The 20,694-nt window shown below is 40.3% G+C and overlaps 1 protein-coding gene across 2 annotated transcripts; it reads left to right on the top strand.

The window, feature by feature from the left end:
* The first annotated feature begins 683 nt into the window (after nt 1-683).
* Nucleotides 684-20,690, top strand: MTFR1 (mitochondrial fission regulator 1). 2 transcript variants are annotated; one of them, XM_081917606.1, is made up of 8 exons: nt 684-893; nt 6,106-6,249; nt 7,513-7,611; nt 14,226-14,344; nt 15,212-15,450; nt 16,499-16,751; nt 17,134-17,284; nt 19,215-20,690. In XM_081917606.1, the coding sequence occupies exons 2-8, from the start codon at nt 6,184-6,186 to the stop codon at nt 19,272-19,274; spliced, it is 987 nt and encodes a 328-aa protein (XP_081773732.1). In that variant the 5' UTR covers nt 684-893; nt 6,106-6,183; the 3' UTR covers nt 19,275-20,690. The 2 variants fall into 2 exon arrangements, with proteins under 2 accessions (XP_081773732.1, XP_081773733.1); XM_081917607.1 differs by lacking the exon at nt 684-893 and adding an exon at nt 965-984.
* Nucleotides 20,691-20,694: the final 4 nt, after the last annotated feature.

Here is a 20,694-nt window from a genome sequence, read left to right as displayed (position 1 = left end):
ATGATCCTCTAGCTTTCTTCCAACTCAACAATTCTACGATCTAAGCTCAACAACTTTTACCTGTACCCATAAAATACGGGGTAGATCACTGCCAGTTTTTAACTCTGTAAGTAGAGTGCAGTCTTTTGGGAGTTGGCCACCCCTGGTATAAGAATCCAAGCCTAAACATACTTGGGAGTAAGCCTCATCAAAGTACAGTAGTAGGAACTTAGGAAGCTGTCTTATACCTTAGGCTTAGGGCATGTTTAGGCTGCTCACAAGGCAGCTTACAAGACATAAAATACAATACAAATATATAATATTATATAATCTAAACAACTACGTTTTTAAAACAAACGCTTGACAGAGTATCAAGCCATATTATTGCACAGGGCTACTGCAGTCCTAAAATAATTTATAATTTGCATATTGCAGTCCTTTTTATAACGACAGTACCGATAAAAGCGAGTTGCGAAATGCTACCGTAGTAGCGGACTGTGACCTGTGACCTAGTCCGGACGAGAAAAGAAACAACAGTTGTACAGCTTTACTACGCTCTGCTAAGTAATCATTGGCTGTTGTACCGAGCGCTCCGCATCGGCAGATGGCGCTCTCGCGCGATCCTTCAGTACTGTTCACGTGAAGAGCAAGAATTTCCCAGCTTGTCCGCAAACCAAGTCACCCGTCTCGATGGTAAACTAACGTCTTGTGACCCGGATAAGGCGGGAGCTGAAGCCTCACCTCCCTCAACGGCAAACGATGATTGGCCAAGAGTTGTAGCCGGTGCAGCTGGAGGATTGGTTGTTGAAGGAGACGGGCGGGGGAGAGATGAGGAGCGTGTGTGGGAATGAACTGCCGGGACTTGGCGGCTGCTGAGGTGACTGAGAAAGGAGTATTACCGGCAGGGCGAGGCGGTGAGTCTGAGCGGCGAGGGCGGCGCCCTCTCCGTTCGTGCTGCGGTCCCGGGGTCCGCTGCTGCGGTTTTAGCCCTTCGCGCGGCCCTTGGTACGGGAGGGGCTTTTGAACCGGCTTCGGAGGGGGCTGAGGGAGAAGTTGGCCGTCCGGACTTGAGGATGCCCACACAGGCGCCTGAGGGGACCCGCCAATCCCGCCCCGGTGCGGCTGGGGGTGGGAGCGAGTGGCTTGGCGGGGGCCGCTGCCCCAGAGCGCCGCTTAGTCCCAACAGTTCGTTGAGAGCACTGTTGCTTTCCCTCCGCTTTTCCTAAAAGCGGGCCTTGATCCGAGGCACTCTCCAACCTGGGAGCATGCAGCACTGTAGCGCTAGCAGTAAAATAAAATAAAATGGTGGCGAGCGTGCCTCTGAGCATGTGCAGTGCCCCCCCTTGAGTAATCGCAACCCGCCATCGCGTTGTCGAGGAATAAGGGCACAGAGTAGGCAGAAAAGCCCGATTTCCAGGGTTAGGCCTAAATCTGGCCGCTCCTTGGGTTACAAAATAGGCACTCCTTTTTTTTTTTTTTTTTTTTTTTGCTTTTATTTCAGAAGTCAAGTGAAAGGTCAAAATGCTCCGCCGTCTGAGTTCTCTCTTTGTCTCCAGTGTGAGGACACTGGTTAGACAGCGGCTAACCTTGAGAAGCTCTGTTCTTTTCTCCTACTGCGTCCTAGTAAACAACACTGTGGGCCATCGTTGCTGGCACTTTGAAACTTGCCTGCCTGTGCCAGCTCAGTGGTGACTTCTGTAAACAAAAAGCAGAGGCGGGGAAGCAAGGCATTTTGACTTTTTTGTCGGGACTGAGATCAAGATTTGTTTTTGCCATATTTGAATACATTGACACACACACACATCAAAAACTTGTATCTAACATAGCTAGACCTAGTTCATTCTGGTGCTTCTTACATTGCTAGGTATATAAAAACAAGTTGTGCAGAGAATAATAGTGTGTAGAAAACATAGTTGCATTTAGGTGGAAGTCATTTAGAAATTGCAAGTTACTGTCTTCTAATGCTGATAGGGAAACCCAGTCACATGAGTGGGGTATAAATAATAAAATAATAAAATTATTATTATTGAGACAAGTATTTTTTAGGTGACATAAAAATGAGGACTCTCTGTTCTTCAGGATTGTGTGTTCTGTTAAAGGTCAGACAGCATTTTGGGAAAGGAGCCATAGACCAATGGTGGAACACATGTTTTGCATGCAGAAACTTGCATCTCCAGTTAAAAGGATCAGGTAGCAGGTGATGAGAATGCCTGAGGCCCCAGAGAGCTGCTGTGAGTCAAGGGAGATAATACTGGGATAGATGGAAGTATTCTGATCTCTAATATAAAGCAGCTTCCAGTATACTGTGCTTATTGTGGCAACCAGAGTTTGTACCGCAAATGAAAATTCTGTGCACCTATAAATTAGGCAAATGTTTTAAAAGGAATATAAAAGCCTTGCATTTCTGTTTCATTATCATAGGTATTTGTAGGACTTTAAAATATGAACATTATCGTTTCAGACTATCTAGCTTAAAATGGGGTTTGCCAAAATAAGTGGCAGTTCAAGAAAACATATCTCTGAACTGCTTACAGAATAATTGCAACTGAGCAACATGTGCAAAACTGGTAATTTTGAGTAGCAAACCCTCACCTCTAGCCAGATCATTAGGTTGATTCATCCTCAATTAGTGACCACAAAGTCAAATGGAAAGTGAATTGCTTATGTACTCTGAGATATAATGCATGTATTATGTTCTTGGTATCTTATGTATTACTGGGTATACTTAGAAAACACTAAATAATATTCTAAAACACATAAGGGATCTAGGTGCTGCAGGCTTACAACCTACTTAAAAAAGAAGTAGTGGGGGAAGGAATGAAGAAAGACAGGAGTGTAGATATTTAAATCCAAACGACACTTGCTGGCTGCTGTATGCAATGAAGGTTAACTGTTTGTGTCCCCTGTTGCCAAATCAGCCATTTGCATTTTGAGGTATATAAATTGATTTTTCCATTAGTTTGGGAGTTCCATTACACTGGCCTAGTTTGCATGTCACAATAAGTCACAATTCATCTTAAACAGTGTTTTAATTGTGAATGTGGCTGTCACGTGGGTCCCTATGGCATCCCTCCTGTGCAGCACTCACACAGCTCAAATAAGCAATAACATGACTTGCTGTGTAGCTTAATTTTGGACCGTGCTCTATTTGTTTCAAATAAACCAAGTGTAGTAAGCATATAGCTCAGTCGGAAGAGCATGAGACTCTTAATCTCAGGGTCATGGGTTTGAGCCCCACATTGGTCAAAGATTCCTCATTGCAGGCGACTAGACTAGATTATCCTTGTGGTCCCTTCCAACTCTGATACCAATATTTGTTCCTGTGGCAACTCAAGGTGACTATGAGTTGTATTTCATGAATTTCTACTCAGAGTAGACCAATTGAAATTAATTACTCCAAGTAGGTCTGTCATTGACTACCGTCCTATATGTTTCCTCCTCCTGGACAGAACATTTTAAAGGTCAGGATAAAAAAAAATACTTTAAAATATTGCTTTTCTTGACAATGAAGCCTGGCTCTGTAAGCTGCTTTTCTTAGCTGAGGAAGCACAGTTAGGATATGGCAGATGAGTAGAGGCCAAGGAGGGGATTTGTTGCTCAGTGGTAGAAGAGCACAAACTTTGCATGTATGAAGTCCCCATTTTGATCTTTGGTATCTTCAGTTGGAAGAATAATGTAGTGGAAGAAAATCTGTCTAAGGCTCTAGAAAGCCAATTCCAGTGAGAAAGGATCACCTGGAAGACTGTTTTATCTTTTCCTGTACAGATAGGTACAAAAAGTTAGCCATGTTAGTCTGTAGCAGCAAAAGCAGAAAATGTTGTATTATGGCATAAGACTTCATGAATATAAGTCCACTTGCATCTGATGAATTAATCCACTTGCATCTGATGAGTCTAATCCCTGAAAGTTTATGTCATATTATATTTGCTAGTCTTTAAATGTAAATGTGGGGTTGGTGGCATTGGTGGGGGGGGTGGGGGGGTAGGATGGGGTAGGGGGATAATCACAAATAAGTGGCAGTAGAAAGCTATGCAGGTACCCATAATAATTTCAGATTGCTTTGTTGAGAAGCCAAGGGGAAGTCAAAGTTTGCAAAGAGGGCTCCTAATAGTTTCCCCTTCTACGGCTTCCAGAATAGAAACATGGAATTACAGTACGTATTGTCATGTTTAGTTTTGAGAATGGGGCGATACATTATTTCCCAGATGGATCAGAGAAGAACTTGCTGCTAGCAAATATTTGTGCTTTCTTAAGAAAGTATGTTCTAGTCTTCTGGAATGATCCATCTATGTCTAAGAAAATGATTCCAGGTTCAAAGGGATACAAAATAAATGGCAGCCCTGAAGTGCATACCATGTACTGCATGTGAGAAACTGTCAACTGAACAGCTGCACCAGCATCTCAAACATCCCATAAACGGTAAACCTCAAGGCAGTGCAACTGAGGTTGCCTGTGCCAAGTTTCCACATGAAGATATTATTACCTAGGAGTGGTAAACTGTTGACTAAAACAAGCTTGTAATGAAAGCACTAGCAATGAATTAACTACAACAGTTCTTGCTAGAACTGTCCCAAGTGTCTTGTAGTCTGCTGACTTTTCATTTTTTTAAAAAAAAAATACCATTCAGTTTTTCCATTATGTAGCAGACTAAGAAGTTTAACAAGTTTCCAAAATGATCATAATTATGTTCACATTATCAAATTCGTCTTTCTTAGAGGAACTAAACTGAGAGCAGTAGATATTTGTAGGTTTTTGGATGATGTATGCATTTGATTCAAAAATCCTGAAATATACCATTTTCAGGCCAAAGGCATATTGACCCTTAGTCAAGTTGCCATGTATATGTGGGTATGCAAGACCAAAGTGTAAATGGAATCATGGTGAGAACTGCAGCTCTCAAGGCTATTTTCTGAACAACTTTCTCACCAACTATTTCATGCTATCTTAAATCAAGTTTTATCATTTATTATTTTTAAGATTTTTAAGATTTTTAAAAATTGAAACATTGTGGGGTAAGGCTTAGATGTGCACAAGATATAACCAACGTTCCTTGTGAGAGGTGTTTGAATGAAATATAAGCTTCTTGAAAACATAAGCTCTTAAGAATCTTGTCTTTTAATTATCACTAGTACTTTCTTGTCAGTTATGTTCCATAGATACACATATACACACATTCAGAGTGGAATCCTGGCAGCTACATTCTGAACCACCTGAAGTTTCCAAAGGCAGCCCCACATAGAACACATTGCAGAAGTCTGGTTGGAATATGACCAAAATGAGTCATCCCATTCATGTTAGTGGGGCAGTTGGCATACAAGCCAGTGCTGATAAAACACTCCTGGTCACTGATACTTACTGGGTTTCCCCAGTCAGTGCCAAATTCATGAGCACTCCCAAACTATATACTTCTTCTATCAGGGAGAGTACCAGTCCATCCAAAACCAGTTGTAAACTATCTTCTGGAACTGGGGAACTCCCCACCCACAGCATCATCTTGCTCTGATTCAGTTTTAGCTTGTTTGCTGCATCCATCCCAGAACTGCCACTAGGTACGGTCATACCTCATGTTATGGATGTTTCAGTTTATGTGTTTTCGGATTGCGGACTGCGGGAAACCCGGAAGTACTGGAATGGGTTACTTCCAGGTTTCACCACTCACACATGCGCAGAAGTGCTAAATCATGCTTTGCACATGCGCAGCAGCGCCAAATTGCGCCTGCACAGATCCTGCGCTTTAGGATGCAAACGCTGCGGATTGCGGACGTGTCTCCGTCATGGATTATGTCTGCAACCCGAGGTTCCACTGTACTGGTTTAAGATTTCAACAGCTTCCTTGGGAACTGAACATGGAAAGGAAAGGTAGAGCCAAGTGACATCAATATACTGATGACCAAACCTGCTTGCACCCTAGAACTTTATTTTAAATTTATGGAAATCCTACTTGACAGTTTTGACAGCGCCTGAAAGTGAATTTACAAATTACAATCAATAAATACTGATTGCTTACTTGCAGTGAAAATTGTGGACTTAGCTTTTTTTGATATGTTTTCTTCTAGATCATTTCTCATAGTTTGAAAGAGTTGCACACAGATACTCATGGTTTCACACTTTGTTTTTTCTCCCCAGAGTGACTATGGAACATTTGCATTCCAGCAAACTGAGGTGGTTAGCTAACAAGATTGTGGAAACCCTGCATTGTTCCAGATGATTTACTGGATTAAGCACCTACTTAGAGTGATATTTGAGAAAGCAGCATTAACTATGGAATCAGTAAGTGTTATAGTGAAGTACAGACTTGCCTGGCTGTTAGGATCAGTGTGAAATACCCTATTGACAGTGCCACCCTTTTGAGGGTCATGTGGCAGTAGTGTTTGAGAGCATCTTTTTGTGCCTGTGGCCCCCAGGTTATAGAACTCCTCCTCCAAAGTGCATTTGGCCTTGCCATCATACACATTTTGTCAACACATCACAGTATGCTTTTTTGCCCGGGAGTTAGATGAATGTTACATTAGAAGGGGTAGACAAATCTCTGTACAGTGGTACCTCTAGTTACGAACTTAATTCATTCCGGAGGTCCGTTCTTAACCTGAAACTGTTCGTAACTAGAGGTGTGCTTTCGCTAATGGGGCCTCTTGCTGCCGCTGTACTGCTGACACACGATTTCCATTCTCATCCTGGGGCAGAGTTCTCAACTCGAGGTAACTCTTCCAGGTTAGCAGAGTTTGCAACCTGAAGTGTTTGTAACTCGAGGTACCACTGTATTATAAACACTTTAAAATTTTATTTATTCAGGCTTTGATTCCATCCTTCACCCTAAGGTTCCAAGGAGGATTACTTAAAACTGGGAGAATAGATTAAAACAATAAAACTTCAATTAAAATATAATTTAAAAGAAAGTGGAGCTTGAAGTCACTACTGATCATCAGTAATATCAAGACCTGCTTAATTGGTCTTGTATTTCTATTTTTAGCATGGCTTGTCATGCTACGAAAGAGAAATGACTCACCTTAAGTCAAGGAATTGACAAGTGAGTGGGCTTGTTTGTATGCGTCCATTTCAAAACTGTCAAAATGGCCCGGTGGTGGTGGGGGAACTCAAGGTCTGGCCCACTGGCCAGATTCATTTCCTTATCCTTCTCTAGTCTTCTGTCCACATGAAAATTCCAGTGTAGATCATCCTTGTTAAAACATAATGCATTAAATCTCATGGTAACTGTTCTGACAACCGAACAGATTTTCTTCCCCCCTGCACATCCCCAAAAATGCCCTGTTCCTTTTTTTTGGTGGGGGGGGGAGAGAATGAAAAAGTTCCATTGCACAAGTATTTGTGTGTTGATGGATGATGTTGCACAATGTACTTTTCTTGATACAGAGGCATTGCAGTGCACATCTGCATATTTATTCAAAAGAGCATTAACGGGGGCTTACTCCCAGGTGATCTGGATTTGCAGTGAAACTTAAAGAAACAAATTATTTTCATGCTAGGCAGATCATGTTAGGCAGTAATAAAATTGTTTTTCTTTTTTCCTTCCAGTTGCTTTGGTCTAGTAAGCCTTATGGTCGTGATAGAAGTATTGTAAGGAAAATTGGCACCAACCTCTCGCTGATACAATGTCCAAGAGTTCAGTTTCAGGTAAGATTTTAAATATTTGTTTCACTTTCCAGAGGGAAATTAAATTAATCTTAGTAGTCAGAGCAAACTAATGGGATCTGGGTCTAGGCTGTTGGTACGTTTTTTCATCTGTGAATTTGAAAGCTGTGTCAAATATCTCATAACCAGCATACTTTTCTCTAATAGGAAACTACTACAACTGTCTAAGGGACGTGGGTGGCGCTGTGGGTTAAACCACAGAGCCTAGGACTTGCCGATCAGAAGGTCGGCGGTTCCAATCCCTGCAATGGGGTGAGCTCCCGTTGTTCGGTCCCTGCTCCTGCCAACCTAGCAGTTCGAAAGCACGTCAAAGTGCAAGTAGATAAATAGGTACCTCTCCGGCAGGAAGGTAAACAGCGTTTCTGTGTGCTGCTCTGGTTCACCAGAAGCGGCTTAGTCATGCTGGCCACATGACCCGGAAGCTGTCTGCGGACAAACACCGGCTCCCTCGGCCTATAGAGCGAGATGAGCACGCAACCCCAGAGTCGGTCACGACTGGACTTAATGGTCAGGGGTCCCTTTACCTTTACCTTTTACAACTGTCCAGCAGTTTTAAACAAAACAGTAACCATCAAAAATTAAGCAGAAATCATTCATTCATTCATTCATTGCATTCATATATACTGCCTTTCTGCCAAGGCAGTTTACAATTTTTAGTATGAAAAGAAACAATATAACATGGCGAGTAGAGCAGGCCATGTAGTTTGTCTATACATGCCTCCCTTGATCTCTTCCTCACAGGACAGATGGTGTCAATTGACTCAGGGGTGGGCAGGGAGAAAGGACAGTGTATCTGAAGCAGGCATTGATGTTTTACATAGGGGGGAGGCTTCTCCAGGTAGGGAAACAATATAAATATTGTCAAATAAAGGGGAAAAAATATTCTTGAAAAAAGCTTGAAAGGACCAGCTTTCAGGATGTACTAATGTGTCAGGTGAGGTGTTGGGAGTCAGAGAGAGAGAATGGACCTGTTGAAGCACCTAAAACTTACAGCAAATGTGTTTGTGAGCTTACAATACTCACCTCTTTGTGCTATACGCCACTTAGAAGGTCTGAAGAGACCTCAAAGAATCTGGCTCTTTGGAGCTGGAGACACACTACAGCATTTTGTTGAAGGTTCTGTATAATTATTAAAATTTACCTTTGTTATTATGTTTTAATAGTTTACATTCTCTATCTTCTGAGCAGCCTGCTAACCCAACAGACAGGTTTTGCACATTGTATAACTTCCTTTAAAACTGTACCTCTGTTGGTTGTTTTTAAAATTGTTGAATGTCATGGGGAAACGTCTTAAAATACATCTTATGGAAAAATTTATTCAGCAAGATATTGTGAGTTGGAAGCTTAATAGTATTGACTCTGGAGAATAGTAGAGATAGTGTCATTAAACATCTGCCTACAAGTTCAGCGAACTCTTCCAATGAATATTCTGGTGCACTTCCTAGTGTAGATCTATGCTTTGAAAAGTTTGCTTTCATGAAAATAAAGTTAAGCAGTTTTAAAACTTTGCTGTGTCTCTGTCATCTTAGAAGAGGGATTTGTCCCAGTCTTCTTCCTATTGTAAAGAGGTTATGTATGTTGTATTAACTTGCTGTAGAGTAACTTTGTGGAGCAGCAGAGCCTATTACTGCAAATGTTGAGTGAGTGATTGTCTCTAATGCAGCTAGAAATTGGCTCTGAACTTGGGAATTTTTTTATTGAAACAGAGCTCCTTTTGTCTACAGCCCCAGGAGTCACATCTATGACTCTTTTTAAATCTTGGCATGTTGACAGAGTAAATGGTAATTATCTTCTCGGATGTTTCCTTCACTGCATACCCGTATTCCCATTCTATGTTATTGTTATGAAGCTTTGGAAATGGGGTTCAGAAATGGCTTGTTAAGGTGTCACTGTAAGTTGAAAAAAATCTGTATATAGCCAGCTCTTGCACAAAGACTTTCTATATGCTTAGAAGGGAGAGCTCCAGTTGCATTTACTCAACCCACACTTTGCCATGTAAAAGCTGCTTGTGATTCAGCTGTGTTAAGAAAGGTCAGACAAAGGATAAAAAGTATCAAGAAGCTTTTAACGTGTTGTGTTGTGTTCTGTTGTGTTTTCATATATTCTGTTGGAAGCCACTCATCTGGCTGGGGCAACCCAGTCAGATGAGTGGGGTACAAAAAAAAATTATATTATTATAACTACTAGAGAGTTGATAGGGACACAACTCCCAGTCTGTTTTCAGGCACAGTTCAAAGTGCTGGTTGTGTTATCTAAAGCCCTATACAGCTTTGGTCCAGGCCATCTGAAGGACCATATTCTCCTATACAAACATGTCCAAGCTCAGGTCTTTGGGGAATGTTTTACTTTTAGTCTTGCCACCTTCACAGGCATGCCTCATGGGGATGCAGGAGAGGGCCTTCTTGGTGGCTGCTCTGAGACTTCGGAACTCCCTAAAGAAGCTGCACTAGCTTCCTCCTTGTCCTTTTGCCAGCAAGTGAAGTCTTTTTTCCCCAGGCTTCTGGAAACTGGCTGTTCTTAAGGAAAGGCCTCTTAATAGTGTGCTGTACGGTTTTTTACTATCTGCATTTTAGTAGTTTTTTACATTGTTTTAATTCAGAATACAATTTAATTACTTTTTAACAATAACCATTTATATGTTTTTAGCTATTTGTGTTTTATTGGTATTTGTTTTAATTTTTGTGAGCAGCTATGAGTCCTAGTTCTGGGGGAAAGGCACAGCATAATTACAATTAAATAGAATAAATAAATAAATAAATAAATAAATAAATAAATAAATAAATGCTTTGTGGCACCTAAAAGACTAACAAATTTCTTATGGAATAAGCTTTCATGGACTACACTCCACTAAATCAGATTAGCTTACAAAAGTATATATTAGAATGTGTTACTTTTTAGGGTGCCCCAAAATTCTTCATTTTTGCTGTAAGATACAGTACTAACATTGCTTTCCAGTTGGAGGATTAATATATACAGGTATACACTTTCATAATTATTTCTTCTCAGTGTTAGCCTGGAGTTGTATAAGTGCATTTTTGAGTTGCGGAAACACAGTTAAATGGGATGGAATTGGATGAAGAGTCCTAATGATACATAGAATAGTAGACACTTTTATTTATAATTAAGTGAAAATCAGATGGAACAAAATGGTGAAACAGGGCTGGGGAAGAAGTGTTGACACTTCATATAAAGGTGGAGAGAAATAGATACATAGAATCTTTGAAGGGCAAACAAATGTAAAACATGTTTCAAATATAAAGAGCATTATTTTGACTTAGAATAATATGTGTTCCTTCAATATAAACAAGTGCAACCTTTTTGGAATCTTAGTTCTGTAATAATACAAGTCATATTGTGATTATATGCCAAATGCCAGATAAGTGTTTGTAGACTGAGGGTGCCACTGCCACCCAGGATTCTGGTTTTGCATATGCTTGTTCTTCTGTGACTTTTCTGACAATAGTTCCACAGATTTTAAATAAAACTGTGTCCTTGTGATGCATGCAGTTCTGAAGTTACTGTTTTAATTAAACATGATTTACAATAGCATTCATTCTTCAAATTTGAAAGTGGGAGGAAAGAAATATTTCAGGGAATTTTACATTAGTTGTGAATTCTGTGTTTTTATTGTAGTCGTATGACAGTAGCATTTAATTTTACTGAAATCTTGTGGGTTCTAAATTGTTCTTGAAGAGAAAATATATTCAAGTATAGTAATGATTTTAAATTTATGACTACATTGAAGTTAGGTGTTTCAAAATACACTTGTATTATACATTAAAATTGGTATAGTTTTTAGCCTTTTTATAAAAGGTAAAAAGAACAGATGTTTCCTTCCTTTGTTGATCCACCTGCATGCAAACCTCTTTGTTTCACACTTACCTGTTTCCAGTTATAATGGGCTTTGAGGTTTAGATGTTACCTCTTAACATGAAAATGGACTGCGTCAACAAGGTTTATTTGGGAAAGAAAGGAATAGGAAGCAAGGAATAATATTTCATCTCTATCTGCAAAATAATTCTCACTGGCCTTCATCCATAAAATTATTCACCAGGAATAAGAGCTTTGGCCCTCTGGTAAGCCAGGATTCCTGATAATGGAGAGGATCCTCACTCACTGAAGTCTGTTATTTGACACTGAGCTTTTGAGCCTGCTTCTATTGCTTGAAAGCTCAGTAGGACATGATACCTTTCCTCTCACTTGCAGAAGTGGTGAGAGGTTGGTTCTTTCTGTGCTGCTGACCATGCAAAAGCAGCACAAGGGATTGGCTTCAGCCTGCTCCAGAGGCCCAGCACCACAGAGACAAACACCCCTCTGTAAATACTTTGGCATGTGTGCCAGAGAGGATCGGATGGTGAGCACAAATGATGGCTTTCTCTGGAACTGAGCCAAGAATGTGTGAACCCTACAGATATTTCCAACAAAAGTGGGAAGCAGCTAGAGGAGAGAGTATGCAAACATATTCTTTGGGTACAGTTAATGTGGTTTCCAAGCTGAAAGGGGTATTATATCCATTCCCTAAATTGAGCAGCCTTATATTACTCAGTTGTGAGGATTTGATATGTGTCACAGCAGCAGAATCAGTGCCAAGATTGAACTCTTGCTTTTTTCTAGATTGTTGCTACACTGAAACTTTTCTATAGTGTTCTCTCTTTCCCTCTTTTTTCTTTCTTTCTTGCTTTAGCTATTATATCACAGGATCGTGCACTGAACCTGCAGTAAGTCAGTTTTGTCCTTTCTCATTAAACTTGATTAAGCTATTAGTGCATGCTTGTAATCATAATGAACTGTTATTAAGAACTATAAATCAAATTAACTTTTAGAGCCTTAATTTTCTGCTTGAGCTTACATAGGGGGCTTTAACTGCTGCAAGTTTTTGTTCTGCAACTGTGGGAGAGAAACTATTGAGGCAGTCCTGTGCACACTTACTCAGAAGCAAGACCCGCTATATTCAATGGGACTTATTCTGCTCAAGTGGGCATACGATTGCGGCTTGAATAAGACGTTGTGACTTTAAAGTTGTAGTATAGTTGGACAAAGAAATGTGTGGTGGGTGATTTGGATGCTTGCCACAGACGGGGATATGGGACTCTTGTACTCCCATCAGCCCTAGCCAACACAGCCAGTGGAAAGAGATAATTGGAGTTGTAATCTAACACCTGGAGGTTTCCATGTCAGCTGTCCATAACCTTGAGACTGAAGCACTAAGAAAATGAGAACCTCTAAACCAGCAGTTCTCAGGTTATCTGATGTGATATATCAGCTATTCCCTCCCCTAATGTGCTAAGAACTAGTAACATATTTGGTCCCTGAAATGCCCCACCCAACCTGGGCTGTGTGGAGTTGCCAGGGGCCAGCAACTGATGACTCACAGAACAGCATTGGTCCATGGACCACCACGTTACAATAATAATAATACAGTAATAAATTTATTATTTATACCCCATCCATCTGGCTGGGTTGCCTCAGCCACTTTGAGTAGCATTGCTCTAAACCACTATGGGAGCTCAAATGTGGATTACATTAAACTACTGTTAGTGTGAGTCACAGTTGAGTGGCATGTCTTAATTGAGCTTCAAATGTAGAGTTTAAAGCTATACTACAACTTGCTATTTTAGTCACCTTGGAAGTCATGTCAGAATAACCCAGTGATAGCTAAGGGATAGGTGCACTTGATAATCTCTGTCTTTCTTTCTTTCTGTCTGTCTGTCTCAACAACTAGATCCACACAGAATATGTAATAGCAAACCTCTGCTTTGGCCTGTAAATTTGGCTCCAAGTCTTTAAGGCTGGAAAAATATGTCATAGATTTGGAGTTGGCCTAGGGGAAAAATCCACAGTTGCTAGACAGCAGTATCAACCCTTTATGTATTGATCATGGTGCTTTCTTAGCTTTGTTGGCAAATCTGGAAACAGATACTATTTGACATTAGAACTGCACCCACATCCTCTGGCCATATAGTGCATATTCCCAGTGTACATTTTGCACTTTCTATCTTTACTCCTATTTCTCACCAAAGTATTACTAACTGGAAGGGCACATTGAATGCAGACCAGGTTTCTTGCTAGCTCTGCCATGTAGAATATTATTCCCTGGTTTACTTTAATCTTTAATCTGAACCTTCTTTTGCATGAAAACATTCCTTTTGGGCACTTGGAAAGAATGGCACTGCTAGATGCTTGGTGAGATTAGAGAATTGTCCATGGACTGTAGTCAGTAACTATTAGCTTAGGTAACTTTCCAAATTGCAACTAGTGACTTATGGTGCAGGTTAAAGAGAAACTTGCCTGGCGTTGTACACATTGGAAAACATAGGTTTATTTGCAATTTGTTGTACTGTATTAGTTCATGTTTTGTATTTCATAGATTAATTGTGCTAATACTAAAATTTCTGTGTTTAGTTCACATCCAGTATTCTTTGTGGGATTTATCCCTGGTGTAAAATCTTTCTCCTTTTCCATCTATTTCTCTCTTGACATAATAGGAGGATGTTTCATCCTTCCACTACCCTCAAGTAAGCAAGACTATGTGTGAAATCATTGTCGACTTAGTGCTATTTGAATTCTAATATGTAATCTTGTCCACTCAAATCTAGCTTCCATCTCAGTCTGCAGAAGGCAGTCATTCTAACCCACTGAGAGATGATGGAGTGGTCTCCCTTGCAGATGTGGGGTGGGTTGCTGAAGAAGAAAGTGAAGTCTTTACACGGCTCAGGTATGTTTTTTGAAGCTGCCCCTCTGTGGTTGATTCTTTAAGTCAACCTGTATCAAGGGAAGCAGCAGTGTGTTGAACTGAACTAGATATCCTGCTCATTTGAATGCTGTCAAGTGTTGTTTTCATGGGTAGAGAAACAGCAGTCACCTAGGCAGTCACAAGTTTCAGCACCCTTGGCATTTGGAAGATAGGGAATGAACAATGTAAAGGCAGGTGCTTCCAATGTTTAGATTATTGGGTGTAGGCTAGGACTCTGTAATGTGATGTAAACCCAAAGAACTGCCTCTGGGATGCACCAGTTTCATTTTGACAATATGAGAAGCAGAGAGTTGACATATTGGTGAAGTGGGGTTGGGAGGACATTAGTCCCATTTTGCATTACTGAATGATGATCCTACAGTCCATAAAGCAAGAGATGACTGCAGAGAAAGCCACAGTTTTGCCAGTGCTCTCTTCCATTCGTTCCTGCAGAAACTGATATGCTGTTATGAGGTGTTTCACATTAATTGTGACTATAGGTTGATGTGTATTCCTTTGTGTCACATGAAAATATTTTGGCTGCCACTATACATTAAATTTACAGAAAGATGAGAAAGGGGTAAATTTGGGGAATTCAATTTGAAGTGAGAACTAACTAGTTGTGGCAGTCTTAATAGCCTATGCAGCCATTCCCTGTACAAAGAAGTAGTAAAAAAACAAACCTCATGCCTATAGAAGGTTTAGGCTGCATAAGATGCTGTGCACATGGAGTTCCAATCACACAACAGAACTTCCCCCTCTTCTCCTCACCATTGCTCCCTTTAGCTTGTTTGATAATGGGGTTTTTTAAAAAGTAAGTACTACTGTATATTGTTTTGTTGATTACAGATCAGACGTTTGGTCAAAATCCCAAACATATCCTAGAGGTGAAGGCTGCTCAGGAAGAGATCCAAATATTCAAGTACCTTTGCCAAAGCCATTGCAAGAAAAAGAAGACTCCAAGATTGCTGTGGCCACAAATGATGAAGCTCTGCAGAAAATCAGTGTGCTAGAAAATGAACTTGCCAGTTTAAGAGCGCAAATAGCCAAAATCGTAAGCTTACAAGAACAGCAGAATATGACAGCAGGTACTTTTTCAAAAAATATATAACAAAGCTAATTTTATAACTTTTCTTTCAAACTGACTTTCATTCCAATGGGTCTGATTATTCTTTGCATTAGAAGTGGTGACTTCCATTGTTGTGGTATCTCACTTCTTAACTCACCTTGACAGGAGAGGGTCACACTTTGCTGTTCCCTCCACTGGACTATTCATACTTTCGTAAACAATTGCAGAAACGTAGGCTCAAGGTGATATTGAGCCATTGCTGTGTTATCTGACATTGTTGATTTTAAAGGTGCTGAATGGCAGGAGTTGAAAAAGCTTGTCTGATTACTATTCTGATGTCTAAAAACAACTTTATGAAAGCTTCAGTTAACACATTTTGGGTGTTGAATTATTCTTTAAGCCATATTTCCAACTTATTCATTTCTGATTAGTGACTGCTAAACATGAATTGGAAGACTGCCAGTACTTCTTGGAAGAAGTATAAAGACATTAACTACTTGATTGCCTTGCATTCCCTTTCCTTTCTCTCATTTATCCCCTCTTAATAATCTACTTTTTCATAGCAATCTGAACATGACAGCGGAGGGTATTGGAAGGACGAGAAGAACAACCTTGTTTCCTAGCTGGCAAGGTCTTTAGTGTTGCACGTTAAATTTTCTGAGACTGCTGCCAAAATCAACCCAGTATCTGCAGTTGTAAGCTCTAAAGCACTGCTGCACTGTTCAAATATGTTTGATTTGGTCATCATTTTATAAGATGGCTGGTGATGGCTTATTATTTATACATTTGTCATACTTAAAGACTTCTAGCATTCTCTAGTGGCTTAAACAGAATCCACACCCATTGGGTAGAAATTTAAAAACTTGTTCAACACTAGTAAGCCTAACCAGAGAATGGGGTTCCAAGCCCTTTTGGCACCCTCTACTCTTCTTGTATTTCCTTCCTAGATAGATGTCTGTCCCTAATTGGAAAATACTACATTGCTTTGATGGGCTTTGTTTTTGAAATGATAATCATTATTTACTGAAGAATATTGTTGCATAATTAAATGGACTATTTTGTTACAGCTGGAGTAAGTTCTGCAGCATCAGTTCCTGTCCTAGCAGGAGTGCCAGCACCGCCCCCGCCGCCCCCACCCCTTCCACCTCCACCACCGCTCCAGCAGAGCACTTCTGCCATTGATCTTATTAAGGAGCGCAAAGGAAAAAGAGTAAACTCCGGACGGACTTTTATAGATGATGATTCAAAGAAGCCTGAAATACCAAACATGCTAGATATTCTCAAAGATATGAACAATGTAAAGCTGCGATCTGTGAAAAGGTGAATCTACTACAGCTCTCTGTTCAGGAAGGTTGGGTGGATGGGGCTTTCAGTGAGGAAACTTAACAATGGATGGTTCCTTAGGTTACATAAGTAGCCGTTCATTTGCTTAATCAAGGTAACACATACCCCACTGCAGCCGCCTCTTGCACCATCATGCACTCTTTTGGATTAGGAGGCACATCACATCCCTCTTTAGGTAAAGTTAGCAGTTCAAGGCCAGGAGATGTGCTGTAAGAGGCTGAAAGATGTGTTGTAGCACTTGTAGCTGTTAGTACCAACCCTTCTGGGTTGGGGGGGTGGAGAGAGAGAGGGGAAGCCAGTCTCTTTGCAGGCATTTGAAGTGTCTACAACTCAACAGTTTTGCTCTATTCTTTTGAAGATCAGAGGAGAGCACCAAACGAAAAGCAGCCGACCCAACAGATCCTGCCGCACTAATAGCTGAAGCTCTTAAAAAGAAATTTGCTTATCGATATCGAAGTGACAGCCCAAGTGAAACTGAGAAACAGGCTCCTGAATCTGACACAAGGCTGGTAAGCACTGCATCCAATTTATGATTCACTGGACTCTAGTGACTAGGCTTTTAATCCTCCCTCCCAGTTCTCCCTTGACCTTTAAAACTGTAGTTGTAGACAACTGCATATATCTTAAGGATCATGCACTGGAAATTCACCCGGCTTGCCACTGGAATTTGTAGAAGTATCTCTGCCCCCTGTGCACACAATTTCTGAGGAGAGCTTTTCTGACTTGGACTCTGACATGCTCCAGCCAGCTGATGGAGGGGCTGGCCTGTGTGGCTGTGAAACCCTTCTCACATGTGGAGTGTAGAATTATAAAATGGGTCTACCTACAGAAAATGCAGTGGGGAGCATGAAGATGCAGGCTGCTAGTCTGCCTTATCTTGTACCAAACAGACTGGTGAAGTTAGCATGATGTCATTTGTCTGTCCCTCTATTAGCCTACTTGTTCACTTGCATGTAATTCCTTGCTACATATGGACTAGGAAAGTTGTTAACAATAAGGTTGCCCTATAGTATTTAAGCCCATAAAAGTTAGTAGCCTGCCCAAAAAGCCTAATCCTGCTTTTTTTTCCTCCTAAAAGGAGCCCCTCTTTTACCAGTTTGCTACAAATTTCTATAATTTTTACTATTTATTAAATTTGTATATTTCCCTATACCCATAGTTCTCAGGGTAGTTCACAGGGTCAGGCTAGCAATGCAGCAGGCTGGCAAAGGGGAAACAAAGCACTCTCCTCCTTTGCCAGTCTGCCTTGCTACCACAGTAGCTGCAGAGAAGGGGTCTCACTGTCTCTTAAAACCTGCTCATCCTTGAGCACAATTCACATACCCACGTCCAGATTCTTGATCCCCAATGGCAACCAGAAAAGTAGTTAAATACAAGCCTTCTATAGAGCAGCTGCAATATAGTGCTAGATTACCGAGGGCAAGGTGCGCAGGAAGCTTCTTTTCTAGTCTCAGAACAACACTTGCACTGGGGAGAGGGGATTTCCCAGCTACGAAGGCCCCCTAATATGTTCTATTGTAACAGTCACAAACCACCAATAACTGGGCTAACTTACACAGTTTGTCCCATTGCTAGTTGGTCTTTAGGCAGAATGGCATCAGAGGGTATGTTGCAACTATTGTTCATTATTTCAGTTGGTGGGCAAGAACAAGTATGTAACGAAAAAACTGGTCACTGTACTAGAGGTACATAGAATTTAAGGGGGTTTGGAAGGCAAGACGGACATGAAGATGAAGCCTAATTCTAACTAGAGAGCTTCTTGCCAAACAAAGGTTTACTTGTACTTCAAGAATGCCGAACACAGTGTTGACTCCATTTGGTGCCCTGGTCCTAACAGAAGTGCTTTTGATCCTGCAGGTGCCTCTGCTAACAGAAGATGAGGCCCTTTTTGCCAAATCGCTCTTCCCCTAGCACCTGCAGGAGATTGGCCCCAGAGAGTAGAGGGGCCTTGTGGAGTAGCAGGGAAGGTGTAGGAAGAAAGGGGATTTGTCAAAAACTTACCCACATCATGCTCTTCTGTCAGCAACTGCGTCTGCTGCATCAAAGGCCCTTATAGAAGTGCAAGACCACTAACTGAATTCCACTCTTTTATTTATTTGACAAGATTTATATACCACTGAATCAACAAAAACCTCTAAACAGTTTATGTAAAGCATAAACTAAAAATCAAATGCTAAACATTCATATAAATAAAATCAGCAGTTTTAAAACAAATGTAAATATTTATAAACCCTATTTGGTTTTTAAGTTCCATTATTTCAGTTCTGGGTTTGCTTCTTAAATTTCTCAATTTTAAAATTGATCAGGAAAAACCACAAGTAGAAGAAATGTGTAAGAATGACTTCTGAGTACATGCTAGCGGTAGCCTGTAGCCTTGGTGTATGAACTTACTCTCAGTATGTGCAAATCCTTGTTCTTACTCTCATTCTCTTTTTATAGTTTGGGCCACACATGCTGAAGCCTACAGGAAAAATGAAGAATCTGATTGAAAACTCTTAAGCAGGGGGGGAAATTACCTCACTACAAAAGGACTTTTTACAACTACTTCTGCTTTTTTGAGAAACAAGTGTTTTGTTTTTTTAAAAAAAAATTCAGGGGGCTGAGTAAAAGGTTTAAGAATATAAATATTGTATTTTGGTAACACAGCTTTTTAGTACAGAAATGTCAATGTGGTATTAGAGTATTAATAGACAATATAAGAATGACTGACACTCTTAAACACCATGTGTACAATAATTAACTTTAAGTTATTATATTTCCAGTGCAATAACTGGTATAATGTAAGGGTAATTTTTAATGACTTATTTTTAGTTTGTTACACATTAACTTTGAACTATGTTCTGAATTTAGAAATCTCATGCTGTGTTTTCAGCTTCTTTAAATGAAGCACTCAGACTTTACTAAAGCTACTCTACCTCTCAAACACTAACCTTGAAGGAGGCATGGCTTTAAAAACCTTATTTATTCTCCAGCAATACAAACTTCAAAATTTAGTAATTATCATTCAATAAAGCAACTCATTTTTGCTTCAAAACACATGTTACATTGCAGCATATTTATAGGCAATAAATTAGCCAAAGTTTGGACTATATATTACAACTGCAATAGAAGTAATGCTGCATATTCTGTATTAGGAAACTAGAGCAGAATATATAATTTACCAATGGAAGGATAAGCAGGGCTTCTTCACCTCAGACCTTAAACTGCCAGGTTACAGAGCCTGGGTTATAGTTTTCTTAGTTCTCTTATGATCATTCTTGTCAACATCTGCAGTATTTGTCCCAGCAACTTGTCTGGTACCAAGTCCAGTCAGTTCAGTAGGAGTTTGCACTTTTACAGGGAACAAGCAACTGAAGATGTAGAGCGTGACCCATTCTGGCTAGGTTTTTTGGGTGGGGGAACCAACAAACTGAAAAGTTGTATTTGGAAAAGAGTACGGTGTAGCTCTGTTTTTGTGCTGCATAAAATTTCATTTCTAGAAATAGAAGGCAATTATTTTGTGAATGCTTGTTACTTAGATTACAATTGCAAGATTCAGCATTGCAACAGCAGATACAGTGAGACTTCACCTCCTCCCCCTGTAGCCCATCAATGTGCTCCAACCCTCAACAGCATGTTTGAGGGGAGTGAAGTGGAAGAACTGTTTTCATGTGCAAGTCCACTGACACCCCATGTCGTCAAACAACTATCACTGTTTTTCTATAAAGAGCTAATTTAATCTAGGTGGTATAGTGTCCCTGAAATGTTTGGAAACTTTCATTTTTAAGTTTTTTAATTTAGAACTTTGTTTTACGGATTATTTTTTATCTGATCTGTAGAATGCTGCAAGATGCCTTAATGCCAACTGTTGTTTTTCCACGCTCATGTGCATTTAGCCCTGTACCAACAATGTAAAAAGTTAAAATCAGAAAGATACTTA

Source organism: Podarcis melisellensis (assembly GCF_964234715.1).
Source record: "Podarcis melisellensis genome assembly, chromosome: 7".
Lineage (NCBI taxonomy): Eukaryota > Metazoa > Chordata > Lepidosauria > Squamata > Lacertidae > Podarcis > Podarcis melisellensis.
Note: the sequence above shows the minus strand (reverse complement) of the source record. Positions and strands in the feature narration are given on the sequence as shown.

Bases quoted from the DNA above. Each gene is read 5' to 3' on its own strand.
- MTFR1 (XM_081917606.1), top strand. From the start codon at position 6,184: ATGATTTACTGGATTAAGCACCTACTTAGAGTGATATTTGAGAAAGCA. The intron at 14,345-15,211 runs GTATGTTTTTTG...TGTTGATTACAG, and splicing joins GAAGTCTTTACACGGCTCAG to ATCAGACGTTTGGTCAAAAT. The intron at 17,285-19,214 runs GTAAGCACTGCA...CTCTTTTTATAG, and splicing joins CTGAATCTGACACAAGGCTG to TTTGGGCCACACATGCTGAA.